General features: G+C 52.3%; 1 protein-coding gene across 3 annotated transcripts in view; it reads right to left on the minus strand.

Moving 5' to 3' along the window:
* Positions 1-18,763, minus strand: part of TTLL4 (tubulin tyrosine ligase like 4) — a 27,906-nt gene continuing 9,143 nt past the window's right edge. For 2 of the 3 annotated variants that reach the window (XM_052792061.1, XM_052792062.1), the window contains exons 3-19: positions 18,515-18,624; positions 18,027-18,090; positions 16,188-16,312; positions 15,676-15,786; positions 14,616-14,692; positions 13,493-13,687; positions 13,327-13,409; positions 11,537-11,665; positions 10,770-10,892; positions 9,142-9,240; positions 8,434-8,568; positions 7,565-7,702; positions 5,597-5,699; positions 4,783-4,993; positions 2,440-2,510; positions 1,761-1,843; positions 1-944 (exon numbers count right to left, since the gene is read on the minus strand). In XM_052792061.1, coding sequence (XP_052648021.1) covers positions 803-944; positions 1,761-1,843; positions 2,440-2,510; positions 4,783-4,993; positions 5,597-5,699; positions 7,565-7,702; positions 8,434-8,568; positions 9,142-9,240; positions 10,770-10,892; positions 11,537-11,665; positions 13,327-13,409; positions 13,493-13,687; positions 14,616-14,692; positions 15,676-15,786; positions 16,188-16,312; positions 18,027-18,090; positions 18,515-18,624 — 1,999 coding nt within the window. In that variant the 3' untranslated portion in view covers positions 1-802. Of the gene's footprint in view, positions 945-1,760; positions 1,844-2,439; positions 2,511-4,782; positions 4,994-5,596; positions 5,700-7,564; positions 7,703-8,433; positions 8,569-9,141; positions 9,241-10,769; positions 10,893-11,536; positions 11,666-13,326; positions 13,410-13,492; positions 13,688-14,615; positions 14,693-15,675; positions 15,787-16,187; positions 16,313-18,026; positions 18,091-18,514; positions 18,625-18,763 lie in introns of those variants that run through there. The other variant, XM_052792063.1, reaches the window with a different exon arrangement.

Raw genomic sequence — 18,763 nt, forward strand, 5'->3', positions numbered from 1 at the left:
TGGAGGCCAGGAGAGCAGCTGAGTGCTAAACTTTAATAGAAATCCTTGAGAAATTATAAGAAAATAGAGAGCAGAGCCCAGGAGAAGAGCACCAGCCTGCAGTCCCCACACACATGCTGCAGGTCACCTGGGAGAGCCGACAGCCCACAGTAGATGCTCCCTCCCTGGTAGCCCTACTGTCCCCACAACAAATCGGAGCTATGCTGGTACCCGTGGTCTCTCTCAAGCAGCAATGTGCAAGCCCAAAGTTTCCCCCAGGCCCTGAGGCTGGGGGAGGACAGGATGTTGGCACAGGTATTCAGAAAGGATGAAATGGGTCGGTTGAAAGTCCCATGCCCTCCTCCTTCCAGAGGAGCAGGGTGGTGGCTGGGGACTTTTCTCCAGGGGCCAGGCTGCAGCAGAGCAGAAGCAGACTTGGCTCCCAGCGGCTCAGGACAAGCACACAGAGACACAGGCAAGCAAGGGCTCAGCCTGTGCTGGTTGGGGATGGGAAGCCCAGGCTGGCTCCAAGCTCAGCCAGCTCCCACGCAGCAAAGAAACCGCCACCACCACATCAGGCTTTAAGAGCAGCCTAGGACAAAGGCCAGACAAACCCCACTTCCTCAGGCTTTGCCATCTGTTTTAAAAATGGAAGTCAAACAGCTCTCCTCTTTGCCCAGTAAAACATCCCTCTCTAAAAACAGCCCTACAAGTAAGTGTGCAGCACAGAGGGCTCCCACAGTCCTTGCTCTCCGGAGCCAGCTCCTGTCTCTTCCTTTGAGGTAGGTTGGGTTGTCCCCAGGGAGGGACGGCAGCTGCCTGGTCATATCACCAGGGCAGTGTCTGAGAGGCAGCCAGCAGGTTTCTGGTTGGCTCCACCAGTGCACTTGTTGAGAGGTAAGCTCTGAGTAGGGCTGGGCTCCAGGCATCTTGTGAGGTCTTCATCAGCTGAAGGGAGGACGGTGCTGCAGGAGAAAGGAGACCCCATGCTGCTTAGGAACAGCAAGAAAGGATCAAAAGGGCCATGGTGCAACATTCATCTGCAGTATCATTATACACAGATTTGCAGACAGGGCTGCCAGGCTCACCTACTCCATCTCCCATCCCAGGCAGCACCACTCACCCCAACAGACATCCAAGACATTTGATGGGTCTTCAGGGTCACAGCTTGATGTCCCTGCCTGCACATAAACCCAACTCCATCTTGGCCTGGGCACAGGAGCAGGGATGCCCTTTCCCTTAACACCAGAGACCAGGGGTGTGCCTGCCCTCCACTTTGGCTCACCCAGACGAACCCCAGTCCTCCAACTCTCCACAGGAAGCTGTCGGGGCCAGCAGCACCCATTTTGCAGCCCAGCTTTGCTCAGGGAAGCTGGCAGAGGCCTGCCTGCTCCCCCAGCCCCTTGCTGCAGCTGAGAGCCTCTGCTCACTGCTGGTCACATCAGAGCCCACAGCATTGGTGCGGGTCCCTGTGGGGAACACCTTGTCAGCATGTCCTGACCATGACAATCCCAAACATCACCCAGTCCGGCTGTTCCAAGCCTTACTCCCACCCGAGATGGGCATACGGTGCCAAGGAGACATGCCCTGTCGCACAGACATCATGCCAGCCCGACCAGTTGGCTCTTCAGAGAGCAGAGGCTGGCTTCAGAGCCTGCAAGCCAACCTGTTTCTCTCCCCTTAAACAAAGCTGCTTTCCCTGCTGCCAGTTCTCTCTCAGGAGGACACCAGTCCTAAAGCCACACTGAACACCATGCACGTCACAGCTGGTGCAAACTCACCCCAGCCTGCCCAGTTCCAGTTTGCTGAAGCCATTTGATTGAACGCTGCTCCTCTGGAGGAAGAAAGACTTTGGCAACGACCACTGCAGGAGGAGAGAAAGACAACCAAATGGCTATTTAAGTCGCGGCAAAAATCCCTCAAGCCTGCTGGGCTCTGCCATAGGCTGCCCTAGTGCGCTTCAGCTTGAACTGCCTCACACTGCTGTGCATCGTCACTGCCACCAGACTGTTCCCAGAATAGCAAACAGAGCAGTCTTTGCTCTCTGCTTAATGAATCCCTGTTCTGTAAGTGGGAGCAGAGTATCTCGAGGTCAAAAGAGTGGGTTTCTTTCACTGGATCAGCCTGCTGTTAAGGCACAGGAGTGACAGACGGAGATGGCTCCCTCGCGGAGGGGAATAAAGGGCAGGCTAGGTGCCAAATATGTAGGGCTGTGCCCAGTGCACCCAAGGATATTCAGATGTGAAGTACTCACAAATCTGATATACTGGGAGGACTTCATGTTGGTGGGAGATAGAGAAGCGTGGGTTTTTCCAGACTTCCCAAGGCCTTGTTAGAGAGGGAAGAAGAGGGCAAACAGGTAGGGCAGGAGCCATGGGAAGCAAAACAAGCAGGCTCTCTGCCTAACTCTTCCCAGGCAAACCAACCACCTTTCCCTAGCTTACCCACAGCCATACGCACCATCTGGGCCAAATCCGTCCCTGCCCCGGTGTGGTACCCTTTGACACACCAGTTCTTCAGTAGCTCCAGACCTGGGAATTGACAGAAAAGACAAGAAGCAAGAACAAACGACCAAGTTTGCAGAGAGTTAAGCCTTCCCAGCTTGGGGCACACAAATATGCTGCGCCAAGTGAACTGACTGTGCAGTACATGCTATGCAATAACTACCTGAACATGTGCCTGAGCCCCAGCAAACATGGGGTAAACCAAGGGCATTCACCCTTTGTATGAGCAAACACTAGCGAGCGCCAGCACATGGGCTGCCGCAGTGCCTACCTTCCTCCCAGGGAGCCAGACGCACCGTGCAGCAGGCTCAGCTAAGCAGGGAAACTGGGGCAACACGGGATTTGCCGAATTAGACCAGACTGGCTGTCCCCCTGAGCCCGGTGCCTGCCAACGGCAGCACCTGATTTGGGCTGCACCGGTTAAAGTTCCTATAGTGCAAATGTAGAGCAGCTTTGCTGTCACCAGCCCCTTTCCCAGAGGAGGGCAGTTCTGGCAACCTCCACCTTGCACAGCACTGATCAGCTGCAGCATCCCAGCGCATCACCTTCTCCCTGCACAGATCCATTCGGAGCTCGACGTGGGCTGAGACCTGGTCCCCATCCCTGACAGAGGGTGAGGCTGGCATGGACCAAGCTCACCAGTGGTGTGACTGGAAGGGACTGTTCCTCCAGCCACACACAAGACGTGCTGCTCCAGAGCACAGGGAGGTCACCTTCAAGCAGAGCCATGTGTCCAACTGCACTGAACAGGCTCCACTTCCTCAAGGCCTCCTGCTAGCTGTCCCCACTACAGCCAAGCTCCCTGCTAACCCAGCAATATTGAGAAATCCAGGACCGCTCTCTTCCTGTTTATTTTTTTAAGAGCCTTAGAGCCATAGCACAAGCTAAGGTGCCTTGAGATTTAAGAACCAGCACAGCAATGGCCAGGAACTTGATGCTATCCAGCTGGGGTTACTGTGGTTTGCTATACGATACCAGCCCTGGCTATAGGAGGAATCCTTGCTGTCCAAACTCTGCTCCTCAGTGACCTTTCAGCAAGCCCCAGGACCTTGGAAAAAAACCCCATGTGTTGGGGGCTGAGAGGACCAGGGCAGCTCGGCAGCCCTGCCCTGGCTCCATGCACCAGCCCGGGCTTTGCACCTTGCTGGCTGGGGAGAGAGGAGGGCTGTGTGGAACATACATGAATGGGAAGGGGCCAGGGGGAGGTTGGGTTTTGCTCAGAGGTGAAGAGCAATGAGGGGGTAGAGCAAATCTGCTCGTTGGGCTGCTTCAGGGAAGGTGGTTCCCTGAACCAGGACCCTGGCCTGAGCAGCAAAGTTCAGGGCAGCACTTCAGTGCGAATGATGACAAGTTCTTTCTTCCAGCTGACAGGAGAGCATCCAGCAAAGGTATTAGCGAGGCAAAGGATGACACATGCTGACAGCGCAGCTGGAGAAGGCTATGAGGTTACTGTGTCTCTCTGTGAAAGACTGTTACTGACCCCTTTGATATTTGCTCTAATACCAGTGAAAAGTGACAAAAGCTTTTTTTTCCCCTCTGCATGACAGCCAGGCTAGGCGCACACATACAGTCACCTCAGTGGAGGGCTCGCTCCTGCAGAAGCCTCTCCAGCTGTATCAGATGCTGGATGGAGAGCCCTGAGCCACAGACTCTTTATGTTCTCTAACCCCTCACACTAGACCTCACTGGTCTCTCTCCTGAAGAGCCTCTACTGCTGCCCTGATAGAGACAGCCCTGGGTAAGAAGGAATTGGTCCAGCCCAGCTATGCCTCATTAAAGGATGTTTTTTATTAAAATACAGAGTTGTGTCCTGGAAAGGTGGAAATGATAGCTAGATTTCTAGTGTTTAGGAAGAATTTCTCTGTGTGCATGCTGACAGTTTTTCATCAATTAGAAAGCAGCAGGAGACCAGGGAATAGGCCCAATTTTTCCTTCACTTCACAGATCACCTGTAAGGAGCAAAGCCTAGCAACTCCAGCTGTTTCTACCGCAAAAGAAGGCAGAGGAACACAGTAAGAGGCCAGAGCTACAGGCTGAAGGCAGAAGCCCAGCCTGCTTCAGCCCCAGGGCACCTAGAAGTGATGGTGCTGTGTTTACCAGAACAGTCAGCACCTCTGATCAACTCAGAATAAGCTTTTCGTGATATTTGAAGCAGTCTGGGAGGGTAACACGTTTCCTGTGGCTAGTGTGCAGGCAGGCAGCACTCCCTCAACATGCGTAGCTCAGAAGTCTCCCATGAGTGACGGCAGGCAGCCTGCCTGACTCAGGTGACTGTGCCAGGTTCTCAGATGGCAGTTACCTTTGTGTTTATTCAAGTAGTATTTGAGCTCCCACTGGGTCACCAGGATGTTGAAGTAACGAGGCTGCTCGAAGAAGCGCAGGTACCGCATGGAGATGTGGGTAGGGAACACCCGCTCGAACTGCCCACGCCGGGAATACTCGTCCTCTGTCTCCACCAGGATGCGAACATCATCTGGGGTCAGGATGTCCAAGACAGAAGAATAAAAATCCTGCAGATAAGACCAATGCAGGGTCAGGGAGAACTGAACTACAGTTTGTCGGTCCCCCTTCTCACCTTCCCACTCCTCAGACCCTCTCAGGCAGAAGTCTCCATGTGTCTGAGATCTTTGGGACACAGACCATGTGGAAAATGAAGAAATCTAGGCTCAGTGGTGACATCAACACTGCACAGAGCTGAGAACATGCCCCAGTTCTGCAGCCCAACCTCTCTTAACAGACACTGCCAGGTGGCACACAAGGCAAGCATCCCTGCTAACCTGCATGGGGTCAGCAGGCAAAGGCTATGAGAGCTGCGCAGAGACACAAGGAGGAACAGGCAGTGCTCAGACCCTGTTTGGGGACTGGTGAGTAACATGCCCCTCAGCACATGCCTATTTTAATGTAAAGATGAGCCAGTGCAGCAGTGGCTTAAGCAAATCCAATTTATTTCTGACCAGCTGTTTTGTAACCCACTGGAGCTCAAGTGCTCCCCATCATCTGGCTGTCCCCACAGAGGGGCACAATCTGGAGACAAACATGGGATAGACATGTGGGACTGGTTGGGACAATGGCTTGGCAGGATGGCACAAGTATCAGAGGAGGTTGTGTCATACCTGGTCAGGTATCTTCTGCGTCAAGTAATAGGCCTTCTTCATCTTCTCTGCTATGAAATGCTCAGGTACTGCCTTGGGCTTCTCCTTCAAAGCACTGCCCAGACTGAGGACACAAGAAGAGGCAGTAGAGCATTTAGGCAGAGAAGACAAAGTCCTGTCATGGCAGAGCTGCTCCCAGCAACTTCTGTGAGAGCAGTGACACCCTCAGGAAAATGCCATGGAGGAGAGAACACTTTCTCCAAGGATTTCACTAGTTGCAAGATCAGTGATGCACCCACAGCCTTGTGCATCAGCACAGGACCCAGGAGGGATGTGGGCAGGGGAACAGGGAGGGCCCTGTCAGCTCCTCGCTAAGGCATTTCAGTGTTCCTTCAACCAAAAGGTGAACCGTCATCTTACACCCACATAGGATGCAAGAGGGCCAAAGACACACCATGACCCGATTCAAAGCACTTGAAGCCTGGTGGGATTTCATGTTTACATCCCACTTGGAACGCAGCGTCCTAACTGTAACCACAGGGCTGGGGGTATGAGTACTCAGTACTGGTACTGTGCAAGGAAGGAGAGAACTCTTAGATCAAAAACTTCCTCCTGCAACACCCAAGAGTGCTTAAGACTTGAATTCAGCTCCAGCTCCACAGGCCATGGGAAATCCTGGCTTTTGTACAGTCTGACCAGCAACCATCTAAACTATTCTAAGCACCCAGCTGAACCATTTGGGGATGCCAGAGTCTGGGAGATACTTGTCCAACATCTTGTAACCCTTCTATCAACACAGCTAATTTGTTCTGCTGCTGCAAAAATAATTAGTTGTGTGCAGATCCAAAAAGGGAGAGCAGAGCCTTGAGGCTGAGCAGAGCCTAGAGGCTGTGCTGCATGGTGCTTGGGGAACATATAGATCTACTGGAATTATGCCCATAAGCAAAAAACCCCTTCATATCCTTTACAGGGCAGGAGATACAGTTAAGAAAGCTTGCCCCTGGATGCAGGAACTCTGGTAATGCATGATCTGAACCATGTTAAGGATCCGCCTAATCCCCTGCGGGTCCTTCCGAGGACACCTGCCCTTCAGCACCTCTGTCACAAGCCACAAATGAGCGTGTGATCAAAGCGCCGCAGACGAGCTGGCGAGAGCTCCCCGGCTAGAACAGGCCCGCGCTCCAAGCTTCTCCCTTCGCTGAAGGCACAGGGCAGGTGGAGGGCAAGAGTCCCATTTTTCGGCATGCCCACACATCAGGGTGTGCTGATGCTCATCCCAGCAAGCTGCTCCTTCAGTGACATACGGCCAGCAGCCACTCTGCTACAGGGAACAGGACTGGTTTCATCCCACTGTCAGGTTTGAAACCAGTATAAGCCCAAGCTGTGGTGAAACGCAGAAGGAGCAGGGGCCTGGGTGGACACATGCCCAAGAATTAGCCTTATGCAAGAAACAGTCATGTTAGCTGCAAGGTAAGACTGTGCACACCCCAACCCATAGGTCTACAGCCTTTGACACCTGGAGTGCTGCCTAAGGAACAGATCACTCCAGCCTTTGCAAAATAACAGGTGTTCCTCTTGCTCAAGGCAGCAGCATGTCAGCCCTGGGGTAGAGGGTAAGCGGATCCAGACCCAACACAGCCAGCCAGCCCTCCAAGCAAACGGAGAGGCAGTGAGGCTCAACATTGCGTTAGTTCTGCCAGGGGGAAAGAGGAGAGAGCACAACTCGACTAACTGCAGAGCAAGCACAAACTACGCTGGCCTCACTTCCAACTATGGACTTGCAGAGAGGGCATAAATCCTTCTGCCTTGAAGAGACCGCAGGAACCAGATACCCAGGCAATGATGCAAGTCCCTCAGACCCATAGCTGAAGGACCAGCAAGCACAGACTCTCAACAGCATAGAAACTAGCGTTTGCCAGGCTGCAAGCAGCCCCCGGATGAAATCCCCCAAGAGAAAAGCCTGCCTCTCTGACAGAGAAAGGGGCTGACCTGCAGGTAGAGCCACTTCTTGTCTGCGGCCTTGAGACCATGCTGTCCGTGCTGGGCAGAACAAAGCCAGCGAGGTTGAGGAGGTCCCGGATCATCTGGCCCTTGATGCTCACGTCCAGTGGGGAGTTGGAGTGGAGGCTGTGGGGAAGAAGCATCACTGAGTGCTAGAATGGAGGTGCTGAGCCCCACGGCCTCAAGATCACTCCCTGGGTTAATACTGACCGGGATACAAAACCCAGCCTGTCCCTCACCTCATCACAGACAGCCATGAGACATTGAGAGAAAAATCCTGACAACAGCTCTTTGAATAGGGGCTCCCCACCAGAAATGGTTCATTTCTCCACCTCTTCCCAGATTTGCTGGAAACCAGCAAACCCATCCCCAGAACCCTGTGTGGGACCACAGCTCTGTGTCCAGCTCATGCCCATCCACTCTTGCAGGCAGGAGAGGCTGTACTGAGGTACACTGCAGCTCCCAGCCCTGCCTGCGCAGCCAACACCGCGCAGCCGGGTGCTGTCAGCAAGCAAGGAACAGTGCACGAGGCAGTGGAGCCGCTGATCACTTCTGCCCACGCAAAGAAGAAATCTCTGCCATTACCCGTTCCCTACATGACACATCCCTCCTTGGCCTTCCTTTTTTAACATACTCTCCCCTGGCTCTAGCTGGAGCATGCCCAGTGAAGCTTTCTGAGCTGCCGATAGATGTTGCTTTCGCAGACAGGGAGGACTTTGATTCCTGCAATCTGGAGAGGGAGGCTTCAAAGCCCACAGTCTTTCAGCACAGGGTGGAGGGGACATTACGAGCCAAATTCACTTTGTGGTAAAAGAAAGGCCATTAACCACTCTGCTGTGGCTCAGAATCTGCTTTACCTTGGGGAAATGTTGACCTCTAAGATCCAGGGCTTGAGGTTTTCATCCAGCATGATATCAAACCCAAACAGCTCATGGCAACAATACGGCCGCCGCACATACATCTTCACCAGGCTGTTCACGTAGGGCTCAGATCTGCAAGCCAAGGAAAAAACGCTTGTTTCCAACAGTCAGACAGCAGAGCTCTGGCTGTTCAAGGCACACGCTGCCAGTTCTGAGAGCGTATGCAGCCACATGCTGTGGGAGCGGGTGGGCTGAGAGACCAACTCAGGCCTGTGAGCTGCTGCTGCTGCGCTGCGTATGGATCCAGCATTGCATCCTGAGCATCCCTGCTCTGTCAGGCAGGATCTGCCTCTGAACACAAGATCTATCCTGCACCAGGGGACCTTTCTTCTCAGGCACCCTGGCCAAGCAGGGGAGTGGGCGGCAAGCTGTGCAGAGTATTGGGTACACCGCACCCTCCTGACCTCCACCCCTGCACTGCAGGCAGACCCAGGAAATGTAAGGTCTATTTACCCATTGCAGCTACTGCAGCATGAGCATAAGTAACAGGATGAAAGGAAGGATCCAGAGAGAAATACTGAAGCCAAAAGAAGTGGTAGCATTTAGATTAAGAGCAAAAGCACTGGGCTGACAGGGGACTGGAGAGCCAAAGGGGCCAGGGTGCACCCCACAGCCAGGCACAGAGCAAGGGGTGCCAGGACTCACGCAATGATGGTTTTGATAACGATGTCCTTAATCTTCTCCCAGATGGCCTCGCTATTAACTCCCTTCTGGGTCAGGTAACTCCAGAGAGCTTTGAGTGCCCTGGGAGAGAAAAAGCAAAGGAGGTAGCTCTGTAGCCTCTTGCTGCCCAGCCCTGCAAGGGGAGTCAAAGCAGCAGAGGGGAGCCTTGACAAAGCTCTTCCCTGGCATGGCCACCCTTCTGCCATCCTCAAACCCCTCAGCTCCTGGTTGCTGCCCTCCGCAGCCTGGCCGCTGGTCTTGTAGGCCCAGCTACTAGGAACATAAATCTGTCATAGACTTGTCCCAGCACTGGAGTAATAAGTCCCAAATTAGCACATGAGCAAGGTAAGTCAGGCCCAGATCTTCTCTTCCCTCCCCCTCCACGTCCTCAGCAAACCTCCCCTTCCTGCAGGCCTTCCCCCGCAGCACTACAAAGCAGCTCAGCAAGAATCCAGCAAGACCCCCGTAAATCTTTTAGCTAGAGCCATTTCACCAAGGCTTCGGGGGTGGAGAAAATTTTTTTAAAAACATGGAGAACAAGATGGTAGGGGGGGAGCATCTTTGCTTTTATAGGAGTTTCCCACACCACACTGAGTGTTGCAAGCTACCCTGACACTAAGCCAAGGATGCTCAGATATTGCTCAAGTGACTGTGTGGCTAATGTCCAGGAATCCAAAGGTCACGCTTCCTGCATACAAGAGATGGAGCGGATTACAGCCACTCTCATCTTTAACGTGGGAGCAGCCAGCTTTGACTTGCATGGCGGTACCAAAAACCCACACAATCCCACCCCCATGGGTGGGATTTCAACTGCTGGGGGACAGCAGCCCCTTCTCAAAGTCCCAGGAGAGGAACAAACCACTGTGCAGCAGGTCCGTGTTTGAGAAAGCAATCCTACCACAGCAAACCACCTTCTGCAGCTCCCTTTGAAGTGAAGTAGCCCTGCCCAGGCCCATGAATTGAGAACTCTATCCTGCACTATTTTTAAAAGAGTTCAAACACAGCTATGGAATCAGAGACAAGTGCCTGGGGCCTTGGATCAGTCCACCCATGGGACAGCAGGGAACAGGAACTCCTGCAAGACTGCAGGCCACCTCCCAAATGCCTAGAAATGGCACCGCTACTCCTATTCACACTGAGTAGCACACAAATTATCAGTTTTGCACCAGGACTGTCCCTTTCTCTGCCTCCATAGGGAAGTCAAGAGCGAGATGGGCAGAAGCTCCCATCTAGCCAATTTAAGCATTGCAATTACCCATTCAAGTTCTAACAGCAAAAAATCAGATTCTGCTTTAACCACATCCCATTGCCCCTGCAACAGGGCAAGGGGATGAATGAGCACAGATAAGAGCAGCGTTGGAAGCAGGGAACGGCACAGACACAGGCGGGATGAACAGCAACCACAGCCCAAGCAGCAGCAGCCAGGATGAGTCACAAGCCAGGGAGACTGTCCAGATTCCATCGACACTAACCCATGCTAAAATCACTCTGCTTCTCCAGTTTCCCCAAGTGGGAGCAGACAATACAGGAAGCACCTTCAAGTTTTGGGTAGGAATACTGAAAAGACTGACTTAACAGGGAATAGAATAACTGCCCTAAAAGCAGCATACCATTTGTGTCCCTGACAAGCAGTCTCATCCGAGTTGGACTTGTACTCCGTGTTCTTCTTGTTCACGCTGTAGTTGGTCAAGTGCACGAACTTGTTGCTGAGGCTCTTCATTGAGGAGGAGTACCTGGATGAGACAATAGGAGCACAAGCAGTCAGCTTGAACTGGCTGCCCCCAGGCCCATGGGGCAGGCAGAAACTCTGTTCTCATCTCAGACCACTCTTGGCCATCCACCAGCCCTGCTGCCTCCCTTTCCCAGGCTGCCTGGAGCTCTCTGTCCCCATGGGCCCAGAGCTGATGGGACAAAGCATGAGACGCAGAGCAAGCTGCCTTGGGGCAGTAAGATGCAATCCCACCCTCACAGCATGTCCTTAAGAAAAGACCAGAGCATCGGTGAGCAAAAGCACTGATGGAACTGCAGCAGTCCGAGGCAATACAGCCAAAACTGGAAGAAACATCTCAGTTTCTGGTATGCCAGCTCTTATGCAGTATGAAGCACAGACAGCATATTTCAAGAACTGCTTTACACTGAGCTGATCTTGCCTTGGGAAGCACGGATGAACAAAGCATCGTCTCAGATTCCCTTTCAACACTGTCACCTGCAGTGACCCCATGTGTTTCCCGACTGCTTCTTAAGCAAGCAAACTACAGCTTTAAGCATCAGTGTATACAGGATGACTCCCTCCTGCCCCAGCCGAGGCCGGTACCACAGTCACACATGCCTCAGTGCTGAGGTCGTCCCCCCAGCACCGCTCTCCCGTACAACCTACTTGCAGCTAGCAAAGCGAACCAATCCATCCTTGAACAGGTAGACCCTGAGGGGGTCATAGCAAGTGACATAAACGTAGATCCTCAGGTCAAACTTCTTCCCGCCAATGAGGTAGGGTTTGTGCAGATATCTGCAGAGAGAAGCAAGCACCGGGGAAGGGTTATGATTTCCATGTGCAGGAACATCTCTAGCCCCCACCTCAGAAGACTTGGCAAAACCAGGGATCAAGGCAGAAGCCCTTTGGCACAGCATTTCCAAGTTAAGTGCATCACAGTCAAAATGAGAGAGAAAAAAGCTCTCCCATGCACAGGAAGATCCTGCAGCACATGAGCAGTATTCCCCTCTGCTCAGTTCCATTTTGAAGAGATTTTCCCTGGCTCTAAGGCACAGTAGCTTTTCTACACCCACAAGACTGATCACAGTATTCAGGAACATCTAAGACATGCAGTGGGCCACAGATGGTTTGGTTCAGTGAGCAGAAACAGTTGGAAATTTTCATCCAAATCATTTGATTATTCACCCCAGAAGTTCATGATTTTCCATAGGAAAGCTTATCACTTTGCACAGGAAGTGGACAGGGAGAACAGACAAGTCAACACAGCAGTTCCCTGTCTGCCAAACACCAGTTTTCCTGCCCTCACGAGAACTTTCCCAGAAAGCAGCCTCAAACCAAGATAAGCTATTCCATTTTTCTGCAGAAGGAAAAGGAGATTCTGAAAATATTTCAAGAAAATCCTTTGACCAACATCCACACACACAGAGGCCACACACACTGACTCATTCTAACTTGGATAAGAACAAATCTTTGACAATTGCCACCTCTCCCCTGGGACTTTTCTTCCAACTGTGCTTGTGGGCACTGGATAAGGTTTGTTTGCCTCCAGAGATGTCAAACCCCAGAGTACAAAGCAGTGGGAGCAGGATCACAGCAGAGCTGAAGCTGATCACCTGACAGACAGAAGCTCCAGAAAGCCCATGGAGCCAGTTTGTACCCAAGACCTCAAAAATCTACACAGAGACAGCAGCACTCTGATAAGCCCAGCTGCAGCTGACAGAGCCACTCTTCCAGCAGCAGCATTACAACCAGGCAGTCGAGAAGTTTCCAGATGAAAATCAGGTGCTTCTGCTCTGCCTCGTAGTGGCAGCAGCCCATATCTGGCCAGAGATGCTAGGAGGTCCCAGGCTGTGTGTCAACCTTGCTTTCCCTCACTGTCCTGGTTTCAGCTGCGATAGAGTTAATTGTCTTCCTAGTAGCTGGTATAGTGCTATGTTTTTGAGCATGGTATGAGAAGAATGTTGATAATGCTGATGTTTTCATTTACTGCCAAGTAATGTTTAGACTAAGTCAAGCTTCTCATGCCCAGCCAGCAAGAAGGCTGGAGAGGCACAAGAAGCTGGGAGGGGACATAGCCAGGACAGCTGACCCAAACTGGCTGAAGGGGTATTCCGTACCATGTGACATCATGCCTACTATATAAACTGGGGGGAGCTGGCCTGGGGTGATCGCTGCTCGGGAACTAACTGGGCGTCAGTCATTGAGTCATGAGCAATTGCATTGTGCATCACTTGTTTTGTATATTCCAATTCTTTTATTATTATTATTGTCATTTTATTATTGTTATAATTATTTTTTTTTTCCTTTCTGTCCTATTAACCTGTTCTTATCTCAACCCACGAGTTTTACTTTTTTTCCCCGATTCTCTCTCCCATCCCACTGGGTGGGGGGAAAGTGAGTGAGTGGCTGCGTGGTGCTTAGTCGCTGGCTGGGGTTAAACCATGACACTCGCTCACCTCTGTACCAGCAGCGGTCTCCTTTTGGGGAGCTGGCTCCATTTGTGGATGACCTGGATACCAATTCCTCTTGCTGATGCTGGCTGCAAAACACAAACAAGAAGGGATCAGATCTTCTCCCTACAGCTACAATGGGACAGAGAATTGAGCTCTGCTTTGCACTTACTGGTTTCACAATCCATTTCTGGTGGCTAGCTCCTTCCTCCCATGCTTTCCTGAGTAATTTGATGTCCTGGGGCAGGATGAAGGACTGGGGGAAGAAGTTAAACTCCTTCTTCCCACAGCGAGCCTGCATCTTCAACAGGTTGCGCCACAGACGGTCCTTTCTCCCAATTTGAAATGAACCAGGGAAGTGGTTTAGCTGGAAAGGAACCCAGATGCTGTGAGATCTCCCTTCTTCCCACCTCCCTGCCTACCCCTTGCTGCTCCCAGGCCAGAAGATACATTCTTTCTGAACACAGTGCAGGGTAATGCTCTTTGCTCCCCTCCCAGGATTGCACCAAGACAGGACGCACCTGCTCCTGAAGCTTTGCAGGGATAAACACCCACACAGTGACCCACACCAGCTACAAAGCCAGCAGCTGCCACCTCGTCCCTTCTGATGTCTGAACAGCTACAGGGCACTAACCCCCAGCCTTTGAGCTTCCTCTGGCAGTATCCTCCACCCCAGTGGTTTCTTTCTTGCTTCTAAACTGTATGCCAGAGTCCTGCCCATGCAACATAAGCTCTGGGGAAAGAAAGACCCCGCAGCAGGACAGGAACAGGACTAGAGGCTGCTAGCTTCCAAACCTGGATGCTGCCTCAAAACCAAGCAGTTTGGAGCATGACAGCTCTCCAGAACAAATATGTATGTGTGATAGATATCAAACCTCTGGTTCCTCACATGCTCCCCAAGCCATGGGCCACTCCTGACCCTTTTGTGATCTGAGTTAGGTACATCCCCTCTAGCTGCGCTGGCAGGGAGCGCACTGGCCCTACCACTCAGTTCTGCCAGAGGAAGGACTGCTTTAAGCAACAATGACTGAATTTAGATGAGCTCACAAGGGAACACGACTTGGCTACAGCCTCAGTCTGTACAAGAACCACCCTCACAGTGGGGATTCTCACCCAGCTGTGTCTGTCTCTTGGGCTCATCTGCCAGCACAGGAATGCCAGCTGCCACGGTCTGGAAGGGACACTGCAGGGACAGCCTGCACAACAAACACCTGGCCCTGAAGAGAGGGGCACCCAAACTGCTCCCAACATGCTCTCCATGCACGTGAAGGAGGTCAGCCCAAAACATCTCCTACCTTCTGGTGCTCCCTGATAGCTCTGAAGCTGGGGGATTTCATGTGGTGGCCCCAGCAACCCAGCCAGTCATTGCTTTCTGCAGGAAAAACAGAGAAATCCATGACTGAGTACCCTGACACCCAAAACGCTCTCTCAACACACCAGCACCCCGTCTCCTGGGGCTAGCAGAAGTGTGGCAGGGATGCTGCACAGCAATAGCACAAAGCACTCATACTGGCTACTGCAAGGCTGCCAAACCAAGGGCTGTGAGTGGGATCCAGTTAACCAGGTGGGTCATATCCTTGCAAACATGATTGTTGTGGGGATCTGGGCAGACACAGGGTCAAAGGAATGGCTTTAATCCCCCAGCACCCTGACTTCCCTGCTTTACAGCAGGTGAATGAAGCAGTTGGCTAATTGGCACTGCACCACAGAGGGACATGTAGGATTGCAAGACTTCCTAGGTCTTGCTCTGCCCTGTGCATCCCACTATAGCCTCAAAATTGTCTGCGCAGAGGTCTCCTGATACGAGCAGGAGTACTGCTGGGAGATCACACTCCAGGGTACGGATCTTAGCTGCAAATGCTCAGTGCTTCCCCAGCCCCAGCTCTCTCCTACACATCTCCTACGCAGCAACAAGATCCCAATGCTAAGAACTCTCTGGCTATGGTCAGAGAGGATGGCTTCTTCCTCAGCACATGCGGACAAGGGACAGCGGCGCTGGGGTTGGCACCAGATGAGTGCCAGCCTCAGAGTGGCAGCACCATCTAGAGGCACAGCTCAAACAAGCTGGAGCACAGCTCTGCTGCCCCACACACTGCCTCAGCTCCTGACAACCCAGGAGTAAGTCCTTGTGGTCTATGCCAGAGACAAGCCAAGAGGCAGATCAGGCCCTGTCAGGACCCACAGAACTTGGATATTGCGAGTCAGACAGCCAGAAATGGGAACCCAGCATCCTGCAGTGCCGAGCCTGTATCGCTCCTGCTCTGCTCTTCACAAGCGGTCTGCCTTCTCATGCCCATGGGCTGGAGGTGAAGGAGGACATGATGTGTTGGATGCTGCCAGCCTCCCACAACTTACTTTTGCTGACTCTGAAGTGGGACCTGCCAACGGTTTGCTTCACTATGTTTGGCGTGACTGTGCACATTTTCCATCGCAGCAGCTTCCTCTGCTCCCAAGGCAGCTTTTCCACTAGGAAGGCAAAAAGATAAGGACAGAATGAAAACAAACACAATACCCGGATTTTCTACAGCTGCACACAGAGAAATTCTTGTGGTTTACTGCACAGGCATCAGGCCTGCAGAGGAGGGTGTGTAGACCCCTTTGCAGAACTAGCATGGAGCAGAAGACTCCATGGCTGGGGGAGATCCAGGACACTGGGACATTTGGTGGCAGCCTGACTCACGCTCCAGGCTGTGGGAGCAGCCATCATTTCACTCCAGCCCTTTGGATCTCACAGTGGTGCTGGGTCTCATCACGGGAAGGGTGAAAGGGAGCCACTGCTGGCCAGCTCCTGGCTGTGCGCTGCCACCGCTGCTTGCTAATAACGGGCTGGCCACTCTCACCCTGCATGGCAACAGACCCCAGCTCACCTCTCTCATCCCGAGTACTGAAGTAGATGGTTGGAGGCACATTAGGGAATAAACTGCAGACAAGAGCTGGTTTGAGCACTTTCTCCTGAGCCTCAGCAGGCTGGTCCAGGCCCTCAGTGCAGTTCCTAGGAGAGATGAAGCGGTAGGCAGTTGGCTAAAGGTGAAAAGTAGCACAGGGGGAAGCCGGAAGGAGCCTTGATCCTGGTATTGGGGATTTGCATCATCGCAATGTGGTGTAAGCAATGGGCACTAAGGTCAGTAACCCAGTCTGCAGTGACAAGGGGGTGAGCTTGCAATGAATGTGCATGCCAAGTGTTGTAACCCCCACCGGTTTTGTGTTTTACCAGGGCAAGGGGTGGAGTTTGTTACATGACAAACCCTATAACCTAGTCCACAGGAACAAGGGGTGGAGGTTGTAATGCATATATGATTCAGCTGCTGTAACCCTCTTGGTTTTGGTATGTTGCAGAGAAGAGGGCTGGAGTTTTACTGACTGTACACCTTCTTACCACAGCAATCCCTAACACCTGGGAGGAAGGGTAGAATTTATAACATATCTATTAAGGTTGTGATGATGCTAACAGAGTTTGTAATGAACATATACTCAAATACAAGCCACTGCAGCCAGTGGAAGAAGCCACACCAGAGAAATCCACCAAGGAACAAAGAGCAGCAAAAGAAAAGGAATCACAACACATTGAACCCAATCTCCCAGGCCACCCCTTGCCTTGCTGAAGGGACTGAGTGTAGCTGCGGCGGGGGGATTGGAGTCCAGGACGGGGTAAGAAGAGGTGTTTTCCCTACATCCTTGTATATATTTTTTATCAATACCAGAATTGGTAATTAAAAGTTTGTTCATTGGCAATAAATTATGTTGATTAACATTCCCTAGCACAAAACTGGTTTTGCCCACAACAGACTGAAAGCAGGAGACAGCTGCAAAGGCTTTGAGGCCAGCCCACCACACAGCCTGCACAGAGAAGTGGCCAACATCCCCCCTGTCCCTGCCACAGAAAGCATTTGGCCCAAGCGCTGCTTCCCCCCCATCTGCCACCAGAGACCAACCAGCCACGTCCTGCCAGAAACACCTGCTGGTCCAATTTATGTCACCTCTGCAGGACTTTCACAACCATGTAGGCATACCCAGAGCCCTGCAGCACCTTGAGGTTCAATATTTGCTTGGAGGAAGCCTTCCTCATCTCCCAAGTGAGTTATGGCATGATGGAAATCAGCAAGTTGTCGGGCAGACAGCAAAGCCCAAGGCAGCCCTGGTGCCATGGGCAGCACAGCTGCAAGGACCAACTCCCATTGTTGGAAGAACAGGTCCCACAAAGGTCTGCCAGGAGTCACAGAGTCAGGGCTCAGATGACCACAGGCTGACCAATCCTCCCCAGAGAAACCTCCTTCCAAAATCTAAAGAAAAACCCAGGCTCCAGGATTTTTTTCTAGGATGCAGTGCTGAGACACAAGACCCCAAGGAGCTTTTGCAATCTCTGGCCCAGGACACCTCCACTCTGCTTCATCTGCAAGGCAGCAACACTGTAAGAGCACAGTTTAATCCGGTTAAACTTAACCCAGAAACTGGAAGTGGCAGTGAAATGAAGACCCCTGTTTTGCTGTGGTAGATGCACCATCAGCACTTTGCAGGCTACTGTCTGTAGCAGGAGAGGTAGCTTTGGTCTGCAGGGTAGCAAGGAAGCTCATTTTGCTTGGGAAGCCTGTTGCTACTTTCACTTCATTCCCCCACACACTACAGCTCTCCTCTATCAACAGGGAGGGCAAAGACGGACAAGATTGGACAAAGATGCCAAGTTCAATTTACTATTTACAGCTACTAACCTGGATACAAGAGCCACAGAGCCACTGAATGACACGCCAGCGACAGAGGAAGCATCCGAGTCACCTACAGGAGGGGACAGACTCAAGTTTTGTCTCCGTGGGGAGTGAATGCACACAGAGTTAGGAAGGGAAGAGAGAAAACAAATGCTCCAGGGGACAGACCCTTCCCAGCTGTCCCAAATCCTTGGATCCTGGGTTTTGCCCACTAATTGGTCGCATAAAAGGCAGGGCAGGGGTGGAGCTGACAGCCCTGCACAGAGAGGAGATGGCTAAGTTTTGGAGGATAGTGGTGAACCCTAGCCTGCTCCCCAGAGGAACCCATGCTGCTACATCGCTTTTGGGTTCAGCACAATCTCTAGGTCATCCTGAAATGACAGCATGAATGTAAGACAGGAGGGCAGCTGTGCTCACCCCCAGCTCCCAGACAGCCCCCACACTCCCCACCTTGAGGCACAGAGCACAGCCCTCCCCAGGGAACCAGCACTCACTATCCTCATCCTCCTCCCGACTGCAGCTCTCATCCAGGCCATCAGGAAGTTCTTCCTCCGCTTCATCCTGGGGATGGCTCGGCTCCAGCAGCGACTGCTCAGCAGTGACACTAGGACAAAGGGACATCACATCAGAAGGAATGGCATGTGCTTTCTGGGGCCAAAAGACCAGAAGCCCACGAGGCAGCATGAGAGAACGTGGCAGGGGAGTGACAGCACTGCCCTCCCCACTGCTGATGTACAAGCTCT

Source organism: Harpia harpyja, chromosome 7, assembly GCF_026419915.1.
Source record: "Harpia harpyja isolate bHarHar1 chromosome 7, bHarHar1 primary haplotype, whole genome shotgun sequence".
NCBI lineage: Eukaryota > Metazoa > Chordata > Aves > Accipitriformes > Accipitridae > Harpia > Harpia harpyja.